The sequence below is a fragment of the Xenopus tropicalis genome, chromosome 2, assembly GCF_000004195.4.
Source record: "Xenopus tropicalis strain Nigerian chromosome 2, UCB_Xtro_10.0, whole genome shotgun sequence".
Classification (NCBI taxonomy): Eukaryota; Metazoa; Chordata; class Amphibia; order Anura; family Pipidae; genus Xenopus; species Xenopus tropicalis.
In genome coordinates, this window is record NC_030678.2 from 172,252,260 (window position 1) to 172,277,672 (window position 25,413).

The 25,413-nt window shown below is 44.8% G+C and overlaps 1 protein-coding gene across 5 annotated transcripts in view; it reads right to left on the minus strand.

Annotated features, from left to right (window-relative positions):
• The window catches only part of fchsd2 (FCH and double SH3 domains 2), a 148,479-nt gene that overhangs the window by 35,932 nt on the left and 87,134 nt on the right, over positions 1-25,413 (minus strand). For all 5 annotated transcript variants that reach the window (XM_031895578.1, XM_031895577.1, XM_031895580.1 and 2 more), the window contains 5 exon segments: positions 13,359-13,435; positions 9,108-9,252; positions 6,154-6,287; positions 3,073-3,127; positions 2,413-2,541 (listed from right to left, as the gene is read on the minus strand). In XM_031895578.1, coding sequence (XP_031751438.1) covers positions 2,413-2,541; positions 3,073-3,127; positions 6,154-6,287; positions 9,108-9,252; positions 13,359-13,435 — 540 coding nt within the window.

Here is a 25,413-nt window from a genome sequence, read left to right on the forward strand (position 1 = left end):
CTAGGTCCTTGGCTGTATGGCCAACATGAGCACAGCGCAATAGGAAAACAAGGGCTAGCCCCAAAGGCTTACAATCGCAAAGTGTAAGAATTGCTTTAAACAATAAGTGCATATGTGGTTGACAAAAGAAACACAAAGAAATGAATATTATAGGCAAAAACTGTCATCTAATGAAAGAGAATAAGAGTAGAGTGCAATGCCCTGAGGCTACTGTGCCAACCTGAATGATTAGCTGTATTTTCCTTGCATAAATTATTCCATTCCCATGGGCCGGGCACCTCTGCCCAGCTGCAGGCCAAATACACTTGCTTGACTGGAGGCAAAAGGCTGCAGATGTCCGCTGGGAGCCTGAGCCAAGTCCATCAAAGCCAGCGCGCCGGCAGTCTCGCCAATAGGAAGGCGCCAACAAAAGGATCTCTCAAGCACTAGAGCCGGGGGAGACCAAGAAAGCTGGCACTGCTGCCAACTACAGCCATGTCCCCCTCACCAGTGCACACAATGCAAGGTACTCCATTCGGCCACAGATTCACACTTGCACCGTGACTTGCTAGTAACAAGGGCCACTATACCTACATAAACACTGTGTGGCTCAATCAAACGGTTATATGGTAAATGTGTAACCGACTTCCCTTGTTTTCCCTTGTTATCACATTAAAGGTGTTGTTCCTCTTCACAAAACGTATTGTTTTCTAACAGAAAACAAAAAGAAATTATACTATTTTCTAAAATATACCTTTTAATATGAATTATTCTAGTTCCCCCTATTATGCTTCCCAGTAGCAGTTAGTAAGCCTGATACATTAGCTAGCTGCATAGGTGATCCACTGTATTAAGCACAATTCAGCAGGAACAGCCCCCTAAATTTGCTCATAGCCTGTACAGAGAGATACCATAAAACTATGGCACATAGGGATTCCCTTGTACTAAGCACAATTCAGCAGGAACAGCCCGCTAAGTTTGCTCATAGCCTGTACAGAGAGATACCATAAAACTATGGCACATAGGGATTCCCCTGTACTAAGCACAATTCAGCAGGAACAGCCCCCTAAGTTTGCTCATAGCCTGTACAGAGAGATACCATAAAACTATGGCACATAGGGATTCCCCTGTACTAAGCACAATTCAGCAGGAACAGCCCGCTAAGTTTGCTCATAGCCTGTACAGAGAGATACCATAAAACTATGGCACATAGGGATTCCCCTGTACTAAGCACAATTCAGCAGGAACTGCCCCCTAAGTTTGCTCATAGCCTGTACAGAGAGATACCATAAAACTATGGCACATAGGGATTCCCCTGTACTAAGCACAATTCAGCAGGAACAGCCCGCTAAGTTTGCTCATAGCCTGTACATGGAAATACAATAAGACTATGGCACATAGGGATTCCCCTGTACTAAGCGCAATTCAGCAGGAACAGCCTGCTAAGTTTGCTCATAGCCTGTACATGGAGATACAATAAGACTATGGCAGCTCAATAAAATCTTTTCTGCTCGTTTGCCACAAATCATATGATGATAAAGAGGCAGATGGGAGGATGATGAATTATTTTCCAATCACTGGCTGACTGATAAGCGAGAATTCTTATTGTTGATGTTGTAACTGTCATGGGACGATACAGCATTGTTAATTAGTAACTTGTGGGAAACATCCCATACCACATACTAATGCATTCCATACATTTATAAAGTGCATACACATACCTCAGCGCTGTACAACACAGGGGTGTATATAACAAACATACAGATGCCATACATACACTGACAGATACAGGAGATAAACAGGGCCCTGCTCAGTCTTATAGATTAAGGCAAGCAATGCTCAGGATTATACAGCAGCGCAGCTCCAATACTGAAACACACAGGTGACTCTGGCCCATGTATCAGTCATATCAGTCCTTCCATATTGGACAGCTGCTGGCTTTGGCGTGCATGCCCAGCAATTCCCCAATAGATGCTAAATTGTGGGGTCACTCAGCACAACTCAGAGCAGGAATGTGCCACAGAAGGATGGGCAAGGAAATGGCACGTACTGGGGAGAACAGAATCCATATAGCATCCATACCCAGTGCTAGTGCAAGAGGGCAATGGGAGAGTGATAGGAGATATGTTTATTACAAGACATAATACTTCCCCTTTAATCCTGGAGTTCCCCACAGCATTCAGCAGAGATATGGTCACTGAATTCCTGAGGCTTAAACCCACAGTTTAGAGGGCATCAGTGTATGCCACAGGAACCTTGCCAAAGCAGTCTGTCCTACAGCAACAGCATCTGCCCGGGGGGGGGGGTTAAATGAACCCCCAAATCAACACCTACCTAGAACTCCCAGACACAATAAAGAGTGAGAATTGAGATGAAGACCCCAGCATGGTGCAAAGGGCAGCGAGACACGCGGGCACTCTCTGGGTAACTCACCTTCATAGCATTAGCTAAGTCAGTCTGGTAGTAGCGGTCCTGGTGGGCATTTGCAGCTGCCAGTGTCAGGAGATAGTCGTTCCGGGCGTGGGTGGCTTTGGCGTTGCACTCGGATCTCCGTGCTTTTAACTGGACAAAAAGAAAAAAGAGCGTTAAAAAATCTATATCAACCACTCAGTTATAAAATCTGCTACATTTCTGCTTTTTCCCTTCGATCTAAGATCAAGATGGCCTGGAGAAGAAAGGGTTAAAGGAAGTGCTGGGTCCCTCTCCGTACAATCATGACAGATGGTTTGCAGGAAGCAGCTAGTGGCATCCCTCATGGAAATAGATTTGTCTTTATGAACTATAAAATGACCATAGAGAGGAGAGAAAATGGGACAATACTTGTATTTCATGTACTTGTACATATAGATGTGGGTTGCCATATTGCTTCCCTTGGGCAGCACTGTATTGTCCCTAGGGAACGTGCTACAATGCTGCACTCCTCCCATTGTTTGTGCCGTTATAAAAGGTTACTGAACTCTACCCCAAAAGCAGCGGGGGGTAGAAGGGAGTCAGTTCATTATCCCAGAGGCATGGGAAAGGTTTCACAAAGGGAAAGTTGAACGCACGGCAGGAGAGAGCCGGGGTCCTTGGCTGCGAGTACATGGGACTTACCTTTACATTGGCCTTCTGTAAGCTTATCCTGGACTGGAACAGGCTGAGTTTGGATCTGTGACAAACAAACAAAAAGGATCAATGTCGCACTGACATCAGACCGGTCAGTTGTGGGGCCCTATTTCAGCTTTTATAGCTGTATTTCCTGATATTTATGTACTCACAGATATACAGGGTGGCTTCTCTTTCCCACAGGCAGCCCGGGGGGGGGGTGGCAACTCAGCTGCCGTCAGTGGGATTCTGGGAGTTGTAGTTTAGTAATGCCTGTAAGGTTGCAGGTAGGACCTCCCTGAATTATATATATTATAATAATAATAATTATCCTCTTTAACTGGGACCCCAAATTCTTGCCTTTTTTCACTAAGATAATAAAATATGTCTCCTATTTGATTTCCTTATCTTTTTACTTGTTGCACATCATCGTATTTTAACCCCCACCTGACTGCCTACTGTCTACTGCCACAGCTGGTAGGCTGCAAATAGGGCTGCCCCCTCACCCCTTTAATACCAGCCACATATTGTATCTACATCCTGCATGGCTAGTTAGCAATCTATTTTAATGCATACTGCATGGCTGCACATAAAACAATTTAGTCTGCGGCATGCATCTAAATGAACTACTAATTATCCATGCATGATGTGGATTTAATATTTGGCCAGTATTAAAGGGGTGAGGTGACAACCCTAGCTGCAAACATGGCAGCACTATACATGGGAAAGTCAGGTTTAACCATCACCCCACTACTCTGACCCTTGGTCTAAGCTTAAACTGAGCTTTTGGACCCATGATTTCACCCATGGGTCAGTGTATGCAGTTTGCTATTCAGTAAATAAAATAACTGTACAACCGCTCTGTCTCGGCTAAACCCTTTCTGGATCTGAAGCTGCTCCATAAAAAAAGGCAAATCTATAATCCAGACTATGAGCTCGGTGGGAGGTCCGCGGGCTACTTGCCCACATTGTGTCCTTCTGTTCACTTTCAGGTAGTTCAATGCCAATTGTCATGTTGGAACAATTAAGGCACAGTAAAGTCCTGGCAATTCCCCGAAGCCACAGCTCTTTATAATTATGAGGATATTATTCTCTTTTAATGGGTGCAGATTAGCAGCACAAAGCAGGCCGGGCAGACCTGGAGCAGAGCGGGCAAGCTTGGCAAAAAGATCTGGCGCTGTAGAAATAAATATAAGATGATGATGATATCATTCCATATCCGTTTAATAAAGGATTTTTCCACTGAATGGGTCTTACATACTCCAGGGTCTTTGTAAGTAATGCAGCAATGAAGCAGGCCCAGACTGGCAATCTGTGGGTTCTGTCTAGTGGGGGCTGCGTAACGGAAGGACCCATTGATAATAGGTGAGTGCAGAGGATGTGGTCTATATGAATTTTGTGGTCACAGCCTCATTGCACCTAAAATTTAGTGGTGAGCACAACTTTCCCTTTTTTTTTTGCTTTATGTAGGGTCTCAGTACCGGCCTGCAAGGTTATCACGTGCCTCCATAAAAAAATATGGACTGCCTGGGAGAGTTTCATTTTGTATCTTGTCATTGGCCCATTGAGTCCTTAGGTTTCTTAAATGGTAAAAAGTAATATCAGTTTGACATTCAATTTACTTAAGAAAATGGCATTTTTTTAGCGTTACTGCTCCTTTAATATCTCACTAGTGTTCCATCCTGTATTGGGCAGGCATTGCTCTATATAAATCAGAATGTTCCCCTTTTCAGGATTTTACTGGAACCACGAGGCTGAACATATTGATTGTAACAGCATATGCTGCTCCTCTTCGTTTCATTAGTGCCACCGCCAACAGATGGGCGTCTGGGCAGTGAATGGGCTCGCTTGGCACGGGGACCTGTAATGCGTAGCAATGCAACGGCCATTATTAATAATGGAGTGTAATACAGCATAGCCCGCACCCATCAGTTTAATGAAAGGAACATTTGGGCCGCTCGGCCAGCACCGGCAGGATTCAGGAAGAGATGGATTTCTGATACTAATCCTTGGCTCGATCAGATAGAGGACACTAATCACTTAGCAGCTTCAATCAGGAACAACATTGGCAGCGCCAGTGCGACTGGAGACACCATTTAATTCTCATGAAAAGGTCACAGAGACAGAATCAATGGGGCAAATAAGTTATGGTGGTCATACACAGGCCGATCAATGATGTCGACAGGACCTTACTGGCCCATGATTGGCCTTTCTGATGGCCTCAGATATTTATTGAGCAAGTTAGAAGCAAATTAATTCATTCATGGTGTCCTCTGCCAAAAGGTCTCCATAAGAACACAGTCTGTTCAACCACTCCAATCCTGGCCAACTGGCTGCACCTCCACATATCAAGGTACAGTTATCTCACAATGTCCAAATTCACCAACTATGGGAACAGATGCATGACTTGAGCTGAGATAGTGGGATTTCCCCTGATACTGACCGGGAAGGCAAATGTTTGCTCCCATGATCCCATCTGCAAGCCACTGAATGGAATATGAATGGACTGGCACCCATTTTAGGAGTCACCTTATGCCACCAAGTGCGACTGGAAGTTGGTGGATGGGGGTTTTCCACCCAGAGAGAAAGGCCATTAGAAGAAAAGCATATCGGCCCATTTTGGATCCAAACCATGAAAGCATGGCAGCTATCTGCTAATAAGGGGGCTGGAGAGTAGAGCTGGCCACACAGGGAGATACATTGGTTTGGCCAGGGCGCCCAGCAATACCATTCTTTACTAAACTGCCCTTATGGAAATGAACGTAGAGGTTCGGTACACGCGTGTATCTGTATGTGAAGTGTAAAAACACGGCAACGGCATCACAAAGTGACAGTGAGACGCCAACTACTTTAAGCGAAGATCTCCCGCTACTTTCAAACCCCGGCTGTTGGCGAATCAAAGAATTAAGGATGTTTATTTTGATAGCAAAACCCACGAGCCTTTATGTGAAACCTGGCGGGACCATTTCCAGTCAGGGTGCAGTCTGGGCTCCCTTCCGCTCGCCTGACACAGCGCCAAGCCAAGCAATCAATGAATTATTGTAGCGTGGCCATGTCGTTAGCTAATAATATTGGGCGCAGGGAACGTACTTGGCATCTATGTCGGCTTTTTCCCGCATCGCATGGGCCATCTGTTCGGCTTCATAGTACTTCTTCTTGGCCTTGGCTAAATCCTTCACTGTCTCCTGCAGTTCGGCCTGGATCTTCGTCAACTGATCTACACACTGCGAAACAAAAAGCACAAGGCCGACTGTGTCAGCATCTGACCAAACATGACATTCACGGGGCCCAGCTTTTCCCACAATGCTAATTTGCATTTCTAAGGATCAACACAAAACTGGAAGAAAAGGTACCCTAAGTAAATTAGGCTTTAGTTCCACTTTATTCCTCAGATTTTCAGTAGAACACATGGGCATAATTTATTCCCTTCTCATTACTTAAGTATTTGTATTCATTAGTATTTGTGAGAGTTGCCATATTGTTTATTTCTGCTCAGGCAAATAAATTCTACAGGGGCAAAGATCCTACCAGATAATCAGCCGGATACCTATAACTGAGATTCTAGCTATCTGTATAACAGAGCATTCTGTCACAGTGGCACAGATCCTATCTGATCCCCCCATTGTAAGTAGCAGTCCTGCCCTGCTTTATGGCTGAGATTCTAGCTATCTGTATAACAGAGCATTCTATCACAGTGGCACAGATCCTATCTGATCCCCCCCCCCCCCCCCCATTGTAAGCAGCAGTCCTGCCCTGCTTTATGGCTGAGATTCTAGCTATCTGTATAACAGAGCATTCTGTCACAGTGGCACAGATCCTATCTGATCCCCCCATTGTAAGCAGCAGTCCTGCCCTGCTTTATGGCTGAGATTCTAGCTATCTGTATAACAGAGCATTCTGTCACAGTGGCACAGATCCTATCTGATCCCCCCATTGTAAGCAGCAGTCCTGCCCTGCTTTATGGCTGAGATTCTAGCTATCTGTATAACAGAGCATTCTGTCACAGTGGCACAGATCCTATCTGATCCCCCCATTGTAAGCAGCAGTCCTGCCCTGCTTTATGGCTGAGATTCTAGCTATCTGTATAACAGAGCATTCTGTCACAGTGGCACAGATCCTATCTGATCCCCCCATTGTAAGCAGCAGTCCTGCCCTGCTTTATGGCTGAGATTCTAGCTATCTGTATAACAGAGCATTCTGTCACAGTGGCACAGATCCTATCTGATCCCCCCATTGTAAGCAGCAATCCTGCTCTGCTTTATGGCTGAGATTCTAGCTATCTGTATAACAGAGCATTCTGTCACAGTGGCACAGATCCTACCTGATACCTACTATAGGCATAATTTAGTTTTCAGTTGAATCCAAAAATGGATTCAGAGCATGCCCAGTTTAAAAATATAACTGAATATGTTAAGTAACTGAAAACTGGTTGGCAAAAATTAGAAAGCCATACAAAAGAAATGGAAGGGTTCTGGGAGTGCCATATTCTACTTCATATAAATTATAGGGTCCCTTAAAATCTGATCTGCATACATATCTGTAACATACAGTTTCACTAGGACCATACCCTGCCAGAAAGCCTTGCTGAACACGTGTTTCCCTGCATTTGGGAACATGCTCACTGTACTAAGCAACTGTCTTTGCTAAATTATAACCAAATGATTTAATTAGGAGCAGCCCAGACGCAGAGCATCTGAGATAATAACAGGCTAATAACAGAGCTTTCCCTGCAACGCAGCAGCACGCTAATTAGAGCGCATTCCGGCGGCGGAATCAACCATGAATTTATTTTCCAGTACATGCTACTTATCCGGTGCAAATTCTGGAAAACATCAAGATATAAAATGAAATACACACACTTTGTTATTAGTGTCACTTTGTTACCATTTTGACTGGGGATGCAGGTAGCTACTTTAGGCTAATGCCATTTAATACTTTGTATCCGGAGTATTGGGGTAGTGGTAGACGATATGGTGCTGGGTTCTAAGTGGTTTTATTAAAATTGTGCCTGACTAATATTTTCAAAAGGAGTTAAGTAGAAGTGTCACTGCCCCTTTAAATAGCCACTGCTTATTTTATTATAGCCCACTAGGCTTGCTATGGGCTGGGGGCATCCCGCTAGGCTTGCTATGGGCCGGGGGCATCCCGCTAGGCTTGCTATGGGCTGGGGGCATCCCGCTAGGCTTGCTATGGGCCGGGGGCATCCCGCTAGGCTTGCTATGGGCCGGGGGCATCCCGCTAGGCTTGCTATGGGACGGGGGCATCCCGCTAGGCTTGCTATGGGGCGTGGGCATCCCGCTAGGCTTGCTATGGGGCGTGGGCATCCCCCTAGGCTTGCTATGGGGCGGGGGCATCCCGCTAGGCTTGCTATGGGGCGGGGGCACCCCGCTAGGCTTACTATGGGGCGGGGGCATCCCGCTAGGTTTGCTATGGGGCGGGGGCATCCCGCTAGGCTTGCTATGGGGCGGGGGCATCCCGCTAGGCTTGCTATGGGGTGGGGGCATCCCGCTAGGCTTGCTATAGGTTTGCTATGGGGCAGGGGCAGCTGAGTAGAGGAACCTTATGGGGGCATATTTTAATTATGCCCAGGGCTGCTCTCAGCAGCGACTGGAACGGGAGCCCTGCCTAATACTGCTAATGCAGAACTGATTATATCATATACATTTCAGATATGTATATGGCACCAGTGAGCAGGCTAGGGCCTTTGGCGGGCACATTTGGCTTGGAACCTTCTTATTGGACAGTCCTTTGCCAACCCAGTAAACCCAAATAATGTGCTATGGCATTAAAGCCCCTTGAAAAATACTTTTTTTTTTACTAAACCTAGAGAAACAATATGGCAGCTCCGACCTACGCTTCCGAATACAAATAGAGGGAATAATTATTCTGTGCCTGATGATACAAAGTCTATTTAAGGGATGATTAAGGCACAAACCCTGTGTATAAATAGAAGCTGTTACTCTGTATAATACCCGCAGCAAGCAGCTAATGCCAGAGATAATCCTGCGCAAAGCAGGCAAGGAAACACCTTGAAAACCAGTTACCCTTTTAAGCTGTTGCTCCTTATACAGTTTGACGGTTCTGGCCGGCTCGGAAATCAAGTTCTTATAATTCTCACAGATGTTAATTTGAGACTGTGTCACCTGCATGGTGCCTTCCAGGAATGACTTCCACACCGTGTAAATACTCCTGCAACACACAGACACGCACGGCATGAATGTAACTGCCCGGCACCCCCTCGGCATGAATGTAACTGCCCGGCACCCCCTCGGCATGAATGTAACAGGCCGGCACTCCTATATCCCTTCCAGCTCGGTACTCCATGACCCTCGCCGCTCCTCACAATAACAAATACATAAACAAAAAATTTTAGTGGATGTGAAACCACTGACTCCTGAAACAAAGTAGCAAGCCCAACTGATTAAAGGGTAAGTAAGCCTTTTTGTTTAAAATCCCCTAAAAATACTCTATACAGCCCCCAGAATAATAATCTTTCTCCCTGCAGGCAGATTTATTTTGTTTCTCTATTACAAGCAGCTGAACTGCAACTTTTCCTTGTCTAGCATGAGGCTCCACCCCTTTTGCTTTCTGAGCACTCCTAAAGACTACAATGACTATAAAGAGGTGCCTACTAGTGATGTAGTGGTTGAGAAAAACTCGGCCCGCACACAACCATAACCCGCCCGCTCTCAACCCAACCCAGCTCCTGTGCTGTATTTATAGTAGGGATGCACCAAACCCACTTTTTTGGGTTCCGCCGAACCCACCCTGAGGGATTTTGGCGAATCCGGAACCGAATCCTAATTAACATATGTTAATTAAGATCGAAAGGGGTTAAAAAAAAAATCCCCCTCACCATTTACCCTTTCCGAATGCTAATTAGTATATGCTAATTTACGCTAATTCGGATTCGGTTTGGCCGGGACCGCGGATTCGGCTGAAACCGAATCCTTCCAAAAAGGTGCATCCCTAATTTATAGACTTGTGCCCGCCCCACAATGATGTCACAAAAGGGGCAGGCGTGTGCCTATGAATTCAGAAGCCGGAAGATGCAGCGCAGTGTTAGGTCGCGGGCGGGGAGAGCGAGCAGAAGAGCTCAAACTGATCCGTGACCCCAAAGTGATGTGCCGAGTTTGGCCTTAAACCCTGCCCGACCCCCAGCAAGCACTTCTTTGAGGTCATCTTAGTCAGAGTGAAGGAGGGCTCAGAAAGCAAAAGAGGCAAAGCTTTATGCTAAACAAGGAAGTAACTAAAAGAGCTGCAGTTCATCTGCTTGTAATACAGAAATAAAATAAATCTGCACTTAGGGAGAAAGGTATGTTATTCTGGGGGCTATATAGAGTCATGTTTGAGATTTTTGAAAAAAAGAAAAATAGGCGGAGCTTCATGTTAAACAAAGTAGTAAGTAAAAGAGCTGCAGTTCAGCTGCTTGTAATAGAGAAACAAAATAAATCTGCAGGTAGGGAGAAAGGTATGTTATTCTGGGGGCTGTACAAAGTCATTTTTGAGATTTTTAAAAAAAGGTAAAAAAAAGGAAAAGAGGCGGAGCTTCATGTTAAACAAGGAAGTAAGTAAAAGAGCTGCAGTTCAGCTGCTTGTAATAGAAAAACAAAATAAATCTGCACGTAAGGAGAAACTTATGTTATTCTGGGGGCTGTACAGAGTCATTATGAGATTTTTAAAAAAAGGAAAAAAAGAAAAAGAGGTGGAGCTTCATGTTAAACAAGGAAGTAAGTAAAAGAGCTGCAGTTCAGCTGCTTGTAATAGAGAAACAAAATCAATCTGCATGTTGGGAGAAAGGTATGTTATTCCGGGGGCTGTACAGTCATTTTTGAGATTTGGAAAAAAAAAAAAAAAAAAAAAAGACCTACCTGGCTTCTGCTAAACTGTTTCAAGAGTCAGTGATTAAAAAAAACCCCCAGCATTCAAAAGCAAATAATTTGTAATAAATGTAAATATTTCTACGGAAATTTTCTTTAATTCAATTTTTATGAGACATGTTCCTCTTTAAATCTTTATCTGCGGATGATTGCTGTTTGGGCGCCGGCCATACATCAATAAGGATGTGCGTGAGTCTTATCTGAGCCACATCACTATAAAATCCTGCAGCCGCATTGTTCCTCCAACACCTGCTCCCTAACAGTCATTGCAGGGAGGGGAGACGCAGGCCACGTCTGCCTTTCGGTTTTCACCTATACATAAAGCGCCAACATTTATTAAAGAGGTAATGACATATAACCAGGGGGAAAACACCTTTATGAACGTAATCCGCCCACCCCACATTCCACTGCCTTTGAAAAGAATGTTCCTGTGGAAAAGAGCTCTATTGTCCCGCTACACGTGTGACTTCCCTGCGGTGTCAGCCTTTATTCTGCCTGCCTAATGGCCCCATCCCCGTCACTCAGCAAACACAGGCACAAAGGAGGTGCCACCGCTCACTTGCAGATTCCTGGGGTTCTAAACGCTGCTACCCAAACCAAATATTGCACTTCTGTATATATTGCTGCTCTGTATAGTACTTATCATATTGCTGCTCTAAGGCCTGTGAGAATTAGGAACAATAGCGGGGTGACTGTTACCCCAATGTTTCTATATATCTGTAACCTTGTTATGGGCTAAGGGGGCCCAGCCTGAAGGCCAGTTAGGGGGGGGATTTGGGGTGAGTGCTTATTTGTGCCCTGGGTACCCCTGGAACTGACTGTTACCCCAATGTTTCTATATATCTGTAACCTTGTTATGGGCTAAGGGGGCCCAGCCTGAAGGCCAGTTAGGGGGGGATTTGGGGTGAGTGCTTATTTGTGCCCTGGGTACCCCTGGAACTATAGCAGGGTGACTGTTACCCCAATGTTTCTATATATCTGTAACCTTGTTATGGGCTAAGGGGGCCCAGCCTGAAGGCCAGTTAGGGGGGGATTTGGGGTGAGTGCTTATTTGTGCCCTGGGTACCCCTGGAACTATAGCAGGGTGACTGTTACCCCAATGTTTCTATATATCTGTAACCTTGTTATGGGCTAAGGGGGCCCAGCCTGAAGGCCAGTTAGGGGGGATTTGAGGTGAGTGCTTATTTGTGCCCTGGGTACCCCTGGAACTATAGCGGGGTGACTGTTACCCCAATGTTTCTATATATCTGTGACCTTGTTATGGGCTAAGGGGGCCCAGCCTGAAGGCCAGTTAGGGGGGGATTTGGGGTGAGTGCTTATTTGTGCCCTGGGTACCCCTGGAACTATAGCAGGGTGACTGTTACCCCAATGTTTCTATATATCTGTAACCTTGTTATGGGCTAAGGGGGCCCAACCTGAAGACCAGTTAGGGGGGGATTTGGGGTGAGTGCTTATTTGTGCCCTGGGTACCCCTGGAACTATAGCGGGGTGACTGTTACCCCAATGTTTCTATATATCTGTAACCTTGTTATGGGCTAAGGGGGCCCAGCCTGAAGGCCAGTAAGGGGGGGATTTGGGGTGAGTGCTTATTTGTGCCCTGGGTACCCCTGGAACTATAGCAGGGTGACTGTTACCCCAATGTTTCTATATATCTGTAACCTTGTTATGGGCTAAGGGGGCCCAGCCTGAAGGCCAGTTAGGGGGGGATTTGGGGTGAGTGCTTATTTGTGCCCTGGGTACCCCTGGAACTATAGCAGGGTGACTGTTACCCCAATGTTTCTATATATCTGTAACCTTGTTATGGGCTAAGGGGGCCCAACCTGAAGGCCAGTTAGGGGGGGATTTGGGGTGAGTGCTTATTTGTGCCCTGGGTACCCCTGGAACTATAGCAGGGTGACTGTTACCCCAATGTTTCTATATATCTGTAACCTTGTTATGGGCTAAGGGGGCCCAGCCTGAAGGCCAGTTAGGGGGGGATTTGGGGTGAGTGCTTATTTGTGCCCTGGGTACCCCTGGAACTATAGCAGGGTGACTGTTACCCCAATGTTTCTATATATCTGTAACCTTGTTATGGGCTAAGGGGGCCCAGCCTGAAGGCCAGTTAGGGGGGGATTTGGGGTGAGTGCTTATTTGTGCCCTGGGTACCCCTGGAACTATAGCAGGGTGACTGTTACCCAATGTTTCTATATATCTGTAACCTTGTTATGGGCTAAGGGGGCCCAGCCTGAAGGCCAGTTAGGGGGGGGGATTTGGGGTGAGTGCTTATTTGTGCCCTACACTATGTTTTATGGTTTCGGCTGTGGCTTGCTATGGGTGGTGCGTTTCCCCTGCTGAAGTTGACTATACACCAATAAAAAGACTCCACCCACTAATTCAGGCTATAGTGCACCTGTCCTGCTAAGCAGAACTTTGTACCTGTACTCGCTACGTTCATCCGGCTTCACCGCTGGCCATTCCTTCTTCAGATACTGGCTGGCTAACTTCTGAATCGTCTGAAAAAGAGAACATTAGAATTAAAAAAAAAATAAAAATTATGGCCTGATGCAGTCCTCACCAGATGGTTCTGTACAGGGCCCATGTGGGATCCAGTTTTCCAACCTTCCCAACATCTGATGAAGGCTAGATGGGTATTAATCCAACAGACTTACAAGAGGCCAGTGACAAGACACTAGCCATGTTGGCCCTCCCTAATGTTTGGGAAGAACCAGAATATGACAATGAGGGACAATCACCCATATCCCTGTCCCCACGGTGACAGACATGTGCATGTGAAGAATCCCCGGCACAACGGAGAAGCATTCCATGCAGCCACTGACCGTATCATTATCCACATTAAGGATGCGCTATGTACAGAAACCTGGCTGACAACACGACAGTTACATAGTAACACAGGCACAGACTGACCCTTTCCAGTAACCCATAGCAACCAATCAGCAGTCCGTTCTGCTCGTGCAGAATATCGAAAGCAAGAATCTGATTGCTCACCACATAATCACATATTACTGTGTATTTAATGTCTCTGAAGGCCACATCAGTAGCACTTATGGCAGCGATTCCATCTCTGTATATTTCTATTTATACATTTGGGTAGGAGGTGCCATAGTGTTTCCCTTAGACAGTACAGTATGGGGGTACAGCTTATTGTGTGCCCAGAACATTCCTTCTCTGTATATTTGTATTTATACATATGGGTAGGAGGTGCCATAGTGTTTCCCTTAGACAGTACAGTATGGGGGTACAGCTTATTGTGTGCCCAGAACATTCCTTCTCTGTATATTTGTATTTATACATATGGGTAGGAGGTGCCATAGTGTTTCCCTTAGACAGTACAGTATGGGGGTACAGCTTATTGTGTGCCCAGAACATTCCTTCTCTGTATATTTGTATTTATACATATGGGTAGGGGGTGCCATAGTGTTTCCCTTAGACAGTACAGTATGGGGGTACAGCTTATTGTGTGCCCAGAACATTCCTTCTCTGTATATTTGTATTTATACATATGGGTAGGGGGTGCCCTATTTCCCATACACACCACTAGGGGAGCTGTTTCTGCAGTTCAAGATCAAGCTTATCTCTTATAGCCATGCCGGCATATTATATTGTCAATTAAAAAGAAAATGAGTGGAAAACAAACACCATTATAGAGGATGTATTTTCCTCTCAAACAGAAAGCAAGGAAGTCAATGGCCGCAGCCCAGTTTGGGGATTACACAGCAGGCCGGCCTTATCAGCTGTCAGATTATGGTGCCTATTCCCCGGGGCCGCTGGGGCAGAAAACAATGAGAGCGGGGCTGCAATGGCTAATGAAAGGCAACTCTGCTCACATGAGTATACAATGCAGCTCCCGGAAAATGAGCCATAATTGCAGCCAGACAGGCTCTTGTTCCTCCTGTCAGGGGCAGCCACCTGCTAGACAGGAAGATAAAATCATTTTCACACCGCGGCACTTCCGCTAGCAGAACCGCACAGCTGACAATCCCAAGAAACAGCAGCACCTCTACCCTGCCCCGACCCAACCGCTGCACCGACACACAGGGACTGACACTTTCTCACTACAACTTTCAACTCGAAAATATTTTGTGGTTTTACAGTTATTTGTAAATGCCATTGTTACTGAAAGCAGCATCTGTCAGGCTGTTTATATTATAAGGGATAATGTACCCCCTACTGTACATGATAAGGATATTAGCAGTCACTGAGGGGTTCTGTGCCCATATAAAGGCACAAGGCTGCAGGCTGAGTTATACAGGGAACTCCGAGTATCACTCATGTATTATAAGGGATAATGTACCCCCTACTGTACATGATAAGGATATTAGCAGTCACTGAGGGGTTCTGTGCCCATATAAAGGCACAAGGCTGCAGGCTGAGTTATACAGGGAACTCTGAGTATCACTCATGTATTATAAGGGATAATGTACCCCCTACTGTAAATGATAAGGATATTAGCAGTCACTGAGGGGTTCTGTGCCCATATAAAGGCACAAGGCTGCAGGCTGAGTTATACAGGGAACTCTGAGTATCACTCATGTATTATAAGGGATAATGTACCCCCTACTGTAAATGATAAGGATATTAGCAGTCACTGAGGGGTTCTGTGCCCATATAAAGGCACAAGGCTGCAGGCTGAGTTATACAGGGAACTCTGAGTATCACTCATGTATTATAAGGGATAATGTACCCCCTACTGTAAATGATAAGGATATTAGCAGTCACTGAGGGGTTCTGTGCCCATATAAAGGCACAAGGCTGCAGGCTGAGTTATACAGGGAACTTTGAACTGTCCAGGTATTTGCAGGTGTCAGAGCAGCATTTAAATTGAGAATGTATTTTTATTGCTGTAATAAAAACCATTACTACAGTCAGCCCACAGTAGATCCCCTCCCACCAAAAAACTGTTTATTTGCAGTTTAAAGAACATAAAAATTACAAGCAACTTCCAAGCAAGCAAGTTATTTGTACTGAATTCTCGGGACCTAGTATATTCCAGATAAGGGATCTTTTCATAATTTGAATCTCCATACCTTCCATCTGCTAAAAATCATTTAAGCATTTAATAAACACAATAGGATTGTTTTGCCCCCAATATGCATTCATGCAGGTTATCATCAAGTACAGGTACTGTTTTATTATTACAAAGAAAAGGGAATCATTTAACCATTAAATAAACCCAATAGGACTGTTCTGCCCCCAATAAGGGGTAATTATATCTTAGTTGGGATCAAGTACAGGTACTGTTTTATTATTACAGAGAAAAGGGAATCATTTAACCATTAAATAAACCCAATAGGGCTGTTCTGCCCCCAATAAGGGGTAATTATATCTTAGTTGGGATCAAGTACAGGTACTGTTTTATTATTACAGAGAAAAGGGAATCATTTAACCATGAAATAAACCCAATAGGGCTGTTCTGCCCCCAATAAGGGGTAATTATATCTTAGTTGGGATCAAGTACAGGTACTGTTTTATTATTACAGAGAAAAGGGAATCATTTAACCATGAAATAAACCCAATAGGGCTGTTCTGCCCCAATAAGGGGTAATTATATCTTAGTTGGGATCAAGTACAGGTACTGTTTTATTATTACAGAGAAATCAGTATTTATAGAGCTGGGCAGTATGACCAAAAATTTATATCACGGTATTTTTCAAAATTATATCGGTGTCACGGTATTTGACGGTATTTTTTTTTTCCATGCATGATTAGGTGTTAACCCCATTTCCTAATAAATTAGAGAATAATTACTGCAGTATTGAAAATCAGAGTCAGGCAAGCGAAGGATCGGCAACAGAAAGTCGTAAGGTAAATCAGGCAGGCTTAGTTTCCCAGGCAAGGCCGCAGACAACATAGCACAGGAGGAGGCGTTTAATAGCTTTAAATACCCCCCCACGCATGCGCAGAACCAGCGCCGTCAGCGTGTCACGGACGTGCACGCTTTGACATGTACGTGCGCTTTGACGCAAGGAGGCGCGCGAAACCGGGCCGCACGGGTGAGTACCCTGACACCCCGGTATTGCGGTATCTGAAAAATGAATATAGTTTTAAAAAAAAACACCGGTATTCGGTATTAAACGGTATATCGCCCAGCCCTAAGTATTTATTTATCCCTGGTTCTGAACTATGGTTTTCTGTATTTCAAAGGTGTTTTGGACCTCACAGAGCTGTGCGTGCCATTAACCCTGGCCCAATCAATAAATTACATTACAATAATTATGATAACCTTGTATCAATATCTGATCCAATCATCCCTTTGGCAGTCACTGAAGCAGGGGGTCATAGAAAATGACCAGGTGGCTCCTGGCAGTCAAGTGGTTAACGTTCTATCCCAGCCCAGGGCAATATAAAGAAGCCCCCGCTACAGACAAGAAAGCCACTGTTAATGCTAATACAGGCATATGCAAATAATCTGCCGGCTTTTGTTTTGCTGTACAGTCACGCCCCCTGATTAATATTCATGAGAATGAGACAAAAGGCTAATGGAGTACCTTCTGGGGAGGCCACATACACTAGCCAGGATGCTCCAACAGGCTGTGTGTAAGGGAATGAGCGGTGCCAATGTCCCAAGTACATTCCTGTAATGCCCCCCCGAGCTCGCAGACTGCCGCAGCACATTACACAATAACCCCCCGACGATTGGCCAATTTTATTCTGCCCCTAGTGCCCAAACTGCCGCCCAATGGCAACTACAATCAGGCCATTTACACGGATAGGCTACCCGGGGATATGGGGGTACAAAGAAACCCCTACATAATGCCAGCCTACAGCTGCTAGTGAGGACACGGAGCCTGGCACACTTCCCAGCAATGCTCCTGCCACTCCATTAAACCCCAATGCTGATGTGCATTTTGGCTTGAAGGCTCAGTACCAGGTGGCTGCTAATTGTTATGGCACTTTGTAGGGGTACAGGCGCCTTTATTCATCATTTCTCTGTCCATTTGGGGGCTAACTCTGACCTGTAACCAGGGAAAGGTTCACTTGAGGACTTGAGGAAATACTTATTGTGGGTATCATGCATGTTATATTATAGAATGGCTAATTCTAAGCAAGTTTTCAGTTGGCTTTCAAATGGGGGTCACTGACCCCAAAATCTAAAAGACAAATGTACTGTGAGGCTACAACTTTATTGTTATTGCTGCTTTTTATTACACATTTTTATAATTCCCCTCCTATTCTAGTCTATCATTCAAATCAATGCCTGGTTGCTAGGGTAATTTGAGCCCTAGCAACCAGATGATAGCTGACTGGAGAGCTGCTGAATATAGTTACATGGTTAAGCTAAATAACTCAAAAACCACAAATTTTCTCACTCACTCTCTTTAAATTTGGTCTTCATTATTTATTGTGTACAGTTTTTCAATTATTTGCCTACTTCCTCTGCCTCTTTCCAGCTTTCATACGGGGGTCACTGACCCCGGCAGCCAAAAAACTGTTGCTCCGTGAGGCTACAATTTTATTGTTATTGCTGCTTTTTATTACTTATGTTTCTATTCAGACCCTTTCTATTCATATTCCAGTCTCTAACTGCAACTCTACCTTAGCAAGTCCCTGGTTGCTAAGGTAATTTGGACCCTAGCAACCAGATAACCGTTAAAATTCCAAACTGGAGAGTTGCTGAACAAATAGTAAAATAATTAAAAAAAACACAAATAATAAAAAATGAAGACCAATTGCAAATTGTCTGAGATTATTACTCTCTACATCATACTAAAAGTTCACAACAACCCCTTTAAAGAACAGTTGTTTTTAAAAGGGGGCACAAAAGATCATTTCCCTGTCCTGCCAATAGGAGAGACCATTGACCAGAGCAGTAGAAAAGGCACTTGGGGACATTCATAGAGTAGACCAAGTAGCCAATCAGAGCATAAGGACATGCAGAGGGCTACCCCAAACAGCCAATCAGAGCATAAGGACAGGCACAGGGCTACCCCAAACAGCCAATCAGAGCATAAGGACAGGCACAGTGCTACCCCAAACAGCCAATCAGAGCATAAGGACAGGCACAGGGCTACCCCAAACAGCCAATCAGAGCATAAGGACATGCAGAGTGCTACCACAAACAGCCAATTAGAGCATAAGGACATGCAGAGGCTACCACAAACAGCCAATCAGAGCATAAGGACATGCAGAAGGCTACCCCAAACAGCCAATCAGGGCATGAGAATATTCACAGTGCCAGACTAAATATCCAATAATTACAAAAAAAATCCACTAAAGGGGCAACTAGAGACTTAAGGTGGCCATACACGGGCCGATTGTAGCTGCCGATATGGGTCCCTTAAACCGACTCAGCAGTAGGGGCACTATCGATAGGCCTGCCAGCCTGAAATTGGCCAGATCTCGATCGGGCAGGTTAAAAAATTTAGTCGGATCTGGGACCGCATCAACGAGCCAATGCTGTCCCCGATCCGACTTAATTTTTTAACCTGCGCCTATTACTGGCCCTGGGGCCAAACGACCGAATTAGCCTAAATTCACCCGATATCGCCCACCTGTAGGTGGGGATATCGGGAGAAGATCCGCTCGCTTGGCGACCTCGCCAAGTGAGCGGATCTTAACGTGTACCTTAATAGATAATTTGATTAAACAAATAAAGACCAACTACACAATGAACTATCCCTCTCTGCAAGGAGGCCGATGCTTGTTTAAAGGAATTCCAGCATTCTGAGTATATGGGACACATAAGACAGGCAGAGCAATTAGATTGCAAGCTGTGAGCCAATTGTAGCGACTGCTCACATAGCCGTGCTGTACTGTGCCCTGTCACTAATTTAATTATCTGGTCATTAATCATTACAAGTATCGCTAGGCTCGAGCCTATATCAGACACGGCAGACAAAAACGCCGCACACATGTGACCGGGGCCGTAGAACGTATTGTCTGCCCTAAGATCTGGCACCCAAGTGGTTAATCAAATTATCCGTGATGGAGGGACAGAGGGGCTTCATTTGTTCGGGACAGGTGGCTGGGCTGCCCCTCTCCCTCTGTCGGCATCCAGCGCCCGCCCACAATAGTCTGAAAGGCGATTAAGCAAATGTGTGTGAGTTTCCCAGGGATGGAGGGGAGGCTCGAGGGAAGCCCCCAATTGTCTCTCCGTCATGTGGGAAAAACATCACTACAGTCTCATCCTTTGTAAGGAATGAATGCAGATCTACATGTCTGCCGATCATCTGCATAACAGATATTGCATTGCACGCGCGGGCAGGCCGTAATATATGTAGAGTCTCCTTTAAGATAAAGCCTGATGTTTTGTGCTTAGTAAGGTTACGTGACCAGTTTCCCATTGTAAGAAGGTAAAATACACCAGAACGTCAGGATCATATTATTCTAACTACTTTTGTTCTATATGTGAGTTATATGAAATAATAGGCTTTATTAATGGATGTCATCTCAGTATTCATGTAACTCAGCCTGTCCCGAGAATTCAGTACAAATAACTTGCTTGCTTGGAAGTTGCTTGTAATTTTTATGTTCTTTAAACTGCAAATAAACAGTTTTTTAGTGGGAGGGCTACCGTGGGCTGACTGTAGTAATGGTTTTTATTACAGCAATAAAAATACATTCTCAATTTAAATGCTGCTCTGACACCTGCAAATACCTGGACAGTTCAAAGTTCCCTGTATAACTCAGCCTGCAGCCTTGTGCCTTTATATGGGCACAGAACCCCTCAGTGACTGCTAATATCCTTATCATTTACAGTAGGGGGTACATTATCCCTTATAATACATGAGTGATACTCAGAGTTCCCTGTATAACTCAGCCTGCAGCCTTGTGCCTTTATATGGGCACAGAACCCCTCAGTGACTGCTAATATCCTTATCATTTACAGTAGGGGGTACATTATCCCTTATAATACATAAATGATGAGGGTTTGTGCACAGCAATGTTAGTGCCTAAAGAACCAGAGCAGTACCAAAGCCAGGATGGCTGTATGGGTCAGCTTGGACTTACTGGCACTTGCTTTCAGCAGCTGACCCTGTATGTGGCATTAAGCCTGTGGGGGTGACAGCTAAGGAGATTAAAGCTGCACTTACAGGGTTAAGTCAATTGGTTTGCTGAAGGTAGGATGGTATTAGAATGAGCTGATTTAAGCAGGCCGTACCCGTAATGATTTTCCTTTATCAATTTCACTGCAATCTGACAAAATGGTTGAACTATCGTAAGGCTGGTGTGCCCTGAACGATCATACACCTGGCGGTCTTTCTTCCCACATAAGAGACAATTGATCGGGCAGGGTTAAAGCAGTCTGATCGTGCAGTGTTGACACTAAGGGGTGAGTATTTAACGGCTGAAGTAATAAATGCACTTTTAGAACCTCTTTATCTCCAGATACATACAGTCCAAGTCTGAATTGCAATTCAACCCCATTATCAAACCTATGAAACCCATGCCCTCTACCCACCCAGATATAAGCACCCAGCAACAGCCCTCACTGGTCTCCCAGATACAGCGGGCAGCGAGGCAAACATTCACACGTGCGAGCCCAACAACAATGTGGCACGTTATTACGAGAGGGGACTCGGAATGCAGCAGAACATTCTGTACATTGGACGGGATTTCTGCCCAGCCATAAATTCCAGCGAGCGGTATCTATGGCAAGAGACGCACACTAGGGCCGAGAGAAAATGAGCGCTCCGAGTGAAAACATCATGAAAAGGGATACTGAGAGGGAGAAAGGAAAAAGAGAGAGAAAAAAGACAGAATGAATAGATATTAAAGGAGAAAGAGGAAAGTAAAGCGAGACCGCTCTGCTGAGCTTAAACCAAATAAATCAAACATAAATCCAAACTTGTATAAATTAAACACCAATTCAGGTTAATATGCTATGATTCTGGGCAGGTAAATCAGCTCCTAATGAAACCTTAGTGTGTGTGTGTGTATGGGACCTAGATGGTCAGCTCCTCTAGGAAGGCACTGATGGGAATGATCGGGAAGGTGTTGTAGAACATTTCAGTACAGGTATGGGATCAGTCATCGGGAAACCAGTTATCCAGAAAGTTCTATGTCTCCCAAAGACTCCAGTTTAATCAAATAATCCTATTTTTAGAATTCATTTCATTTTTCTCTGCAATAATACAGTACCTGTACTTGATCCCAACTAAGATATAATTACCCCTTATTGGGGGCAGAACAGCCCTATTGGGTTTATTTCATGGTTAAATGATTCCCTTTTCTCTGTAATAATAAAACAGTACCTGTACTTGATCCCAAGAAAGATATAATTACCCCTTATTGGGGCAGAACAGCCCTATTGGGTTTATTTCATGGTTAAATGATTCCCTTTTCTCTGTAATAATAAAACAGTACCTGTACTTGATCCCAACTAAGATATAATTACCCCTTATTGGGGCAGAACAGCTCTATTGGGTTTATTTCATGGTTAAATGATTCCCTTTTCTCTGTAATAATAAAACAGTACCTGTACTTGATCCCAACTAAGATATAATTACCTCTTATTGGGGCAGAACAGCCCTATTGGGTTTATTTAATGGTTAAATGATTCCCTTTTCTCTGTAATAATAAAACAGTACCTGTACTTGATCCCAACTAAGATATAATTACCCCTTATTGGGGGCAGAACAGCCCTATTGGGTTTATTTCATGGTTAAATGATTCCCTTTTCTCTGTAATAATAAAACAGTACCTGTACTTGATCCCAACTAAGATATAAATAATCCTTATTGGATGCAAAACAAACCTACTGGGTTCAATTATTGTTTTATTGATTTTTTAGTAGACTTAAGGTATGAAGATTCAAATTACAGAAATACCCCCTTGCCTCTCCTTGCAAGAAGCCCGATGGATTCCATATGTTACATGAGATTTTATTTTCATGGCTTCCATCAAAGAGATCCTGTAACACACGCGGCACCCGCCTTTTCCTGCGGTTACCCCATCCCCCCGGAGCGGGTACAAGCGGGTAAATCCCATGTGATACAGGTCCCACCCAGTCAGTAGGGAGGCATACTTGGCCCTCGCTCCGAGTATCTCGGAGAGGAGCCAATTGCTATTTAATTAAAATCCACATTTTTTTCCCCTGTTCCTTTCTAAAATATAATTAAGCCCTTTGTCTGTCACCTTTATGCAAACAGCAGAGCTAAATAAATTAAATGATTTCCTATTCTCAGAACATCACAGACACAAACAATTACCGACCTGGCAGAAGGCAGTGCCAGAACACTCTGCTTGGACAAAATGAATTATTTGCACGGGCCAGGCTGGCACAACCAATCAGTGGCTTGCTTTTACTGACAAACAGCCATTAGCAACCAGCTCATAGATTCCTATAAGGGCTAGAGCAAAGTTTGCATTTCTGGATAATCCCAGTGCAATAGGCATACAGTTGCACGTCGCATTTCGACTGCCTGCAAAATAGTTAACAGTGGCCACAATCCAACATCCCGGATTCACTTTTCACTGCATCACATAGAGCTCTATGGAACAGGTAACCCACTGCTTTATCCAAGCAGCAAATGATAAGGATATTAGCAGTCACTGAGCGGTTCTGTGCCCCCCATATAAAGACACAAGGCTGCAGGCTGAGTTATACAGGGAACTCTGAGTATCACTCATGTATTATAAGGGATAATGTACCCCCTACTGTAAATGATAAGGATATTAGCAGTCACTGAGGGGTTCTGTGACCATATAAAGGCACAAGGCTGCAGGCTGAGTTATACAGGGAACTCTGAGTATCACTCATGTATTATAAGGGATAATGTACCCCCTACTGTAAATGATAAGGATATTAGCAGTCACTGAGGGGTTCTGTGCCCATATAAAGGCACAAGGCTGCAGGCTGAGTTATACAGGGAACTCTGAGTATCACTCATGTATTATAAGGGATAATGTACCCCCTACTGTAAATGATAAGGATATTAGCAGTCACTGAGGGGTTCTGTGCCCCCCATATAAAGGCACAAGGCTGCAGGCTGAGCTATACAGGGAACTCTGAGTATCACTCATGTATTATAAGGGATAATGTACCCCCTACTGTAAATGATAAGGATATTAGAAGTAGCTGAGAGTATCAGTGGTTTACTGCAATCCCGTCTGTATCATAATAGCATTTCACTTTGAGATTAACTTTACCCACCACCCTGTCCCAACCTGCAGTCCTATTGATTTATCTTATTGTTAAAGAAGTTCATCTTCATAGCAGTTTAAAGGCAAATATTCCTCAATTGCAGACGATGCTGCCTTTATTCAAAAGGAATGCAAGCATCTGTCAAACATCTGTACTAATGCAAAAAGCAGATTTCAGAGAAACAAGAATTCATCAGCTGAACACTTAAGATGGCCAATGGATCTGTGTCTGATTTGGCCACCAAGCTCGGGCTATTAGGATTGCTTGGACCCCAAGTCAACAATTAGATCATTGTACTTATACGGTACTCATTGTCTGGCACTTTTAAACCTGAAAAACATATTTACGCCTGATGCCAGGCCAGACAAGTCAGGCAGAAAGTTGGCTTGTATCCATACACAACCCAGTTTAGTCTGGAAGGGACAAGTTGGCAGCCATTATCAGCCTGTGGTTAAGGCACTATTATATTAATATATATCTTATTACTATATCTATGTTTCTTTCCCTACTATACCTGCTATCCCACAGCCCCAGTCCCTTCCCAGAGGCTATTATCCCCCCACTGCTACTATAGGCACCATCTCTCCCTACTATACCTGCTATCCCACAACCCCAGTCCCTTCCCAGAGGCTATTATCCCCCCACTGCTACTATAGGCACCATCTCTCCCTACTATACCTGCTATCCCACAGCCCCAGTCCCTTCCCAGAGGCTATTATCCCCCCACTGCTACTATAGGCACCATCTCTCCCTACTATACCTGCTATCCCACAGCCCCAGTCCCTTCCCAGAGGCTATTATCCCCCCACTGCTACTATAGGCACCATCTCTCCCTACTATACCTGCTATCCCACAGCCCCAGTCCCTTCCCAGAGGCTATTATCCCCCCACTGCTACTATAGGCATCATCTCTCCCTACTATACCTGCTATCCCACAGCCCCAGTCCCTTCCCAGAGGCTATTATCCCCCCACTGCTACTATAGGCACCATCTCTCCCTACTATACCTGCTATCCCACAGCCCCAGTCCCTTCCCAGAGGCTATTATCCCCCCACTGCTACTATAGGCACCATCTCTCCCTACTATACCTGCTATCCCACAGCCCCAGTCCCTTCCCAGAGGCTATTATCCCCCCACTGCTACTATAGGCACCATCTCTCCCTACTATACCTGCTGTACCACAGCCACACTATGTACAATACCCAGGGTAGCCTCCCTGAATCTCTGAGCAGCAGTGAGAGTGAGGAGTAAAGATCACATCACTTTATACCACATTTGCAGGCTGCTTAGCTCAGCAAACAAACAGCGAGCCTATTTATAGTGCCGACGTCTCTGATTTACTCAACTATTTGGCATTTGGGCAAAGTTCTCATGGTGAAAAGCGAT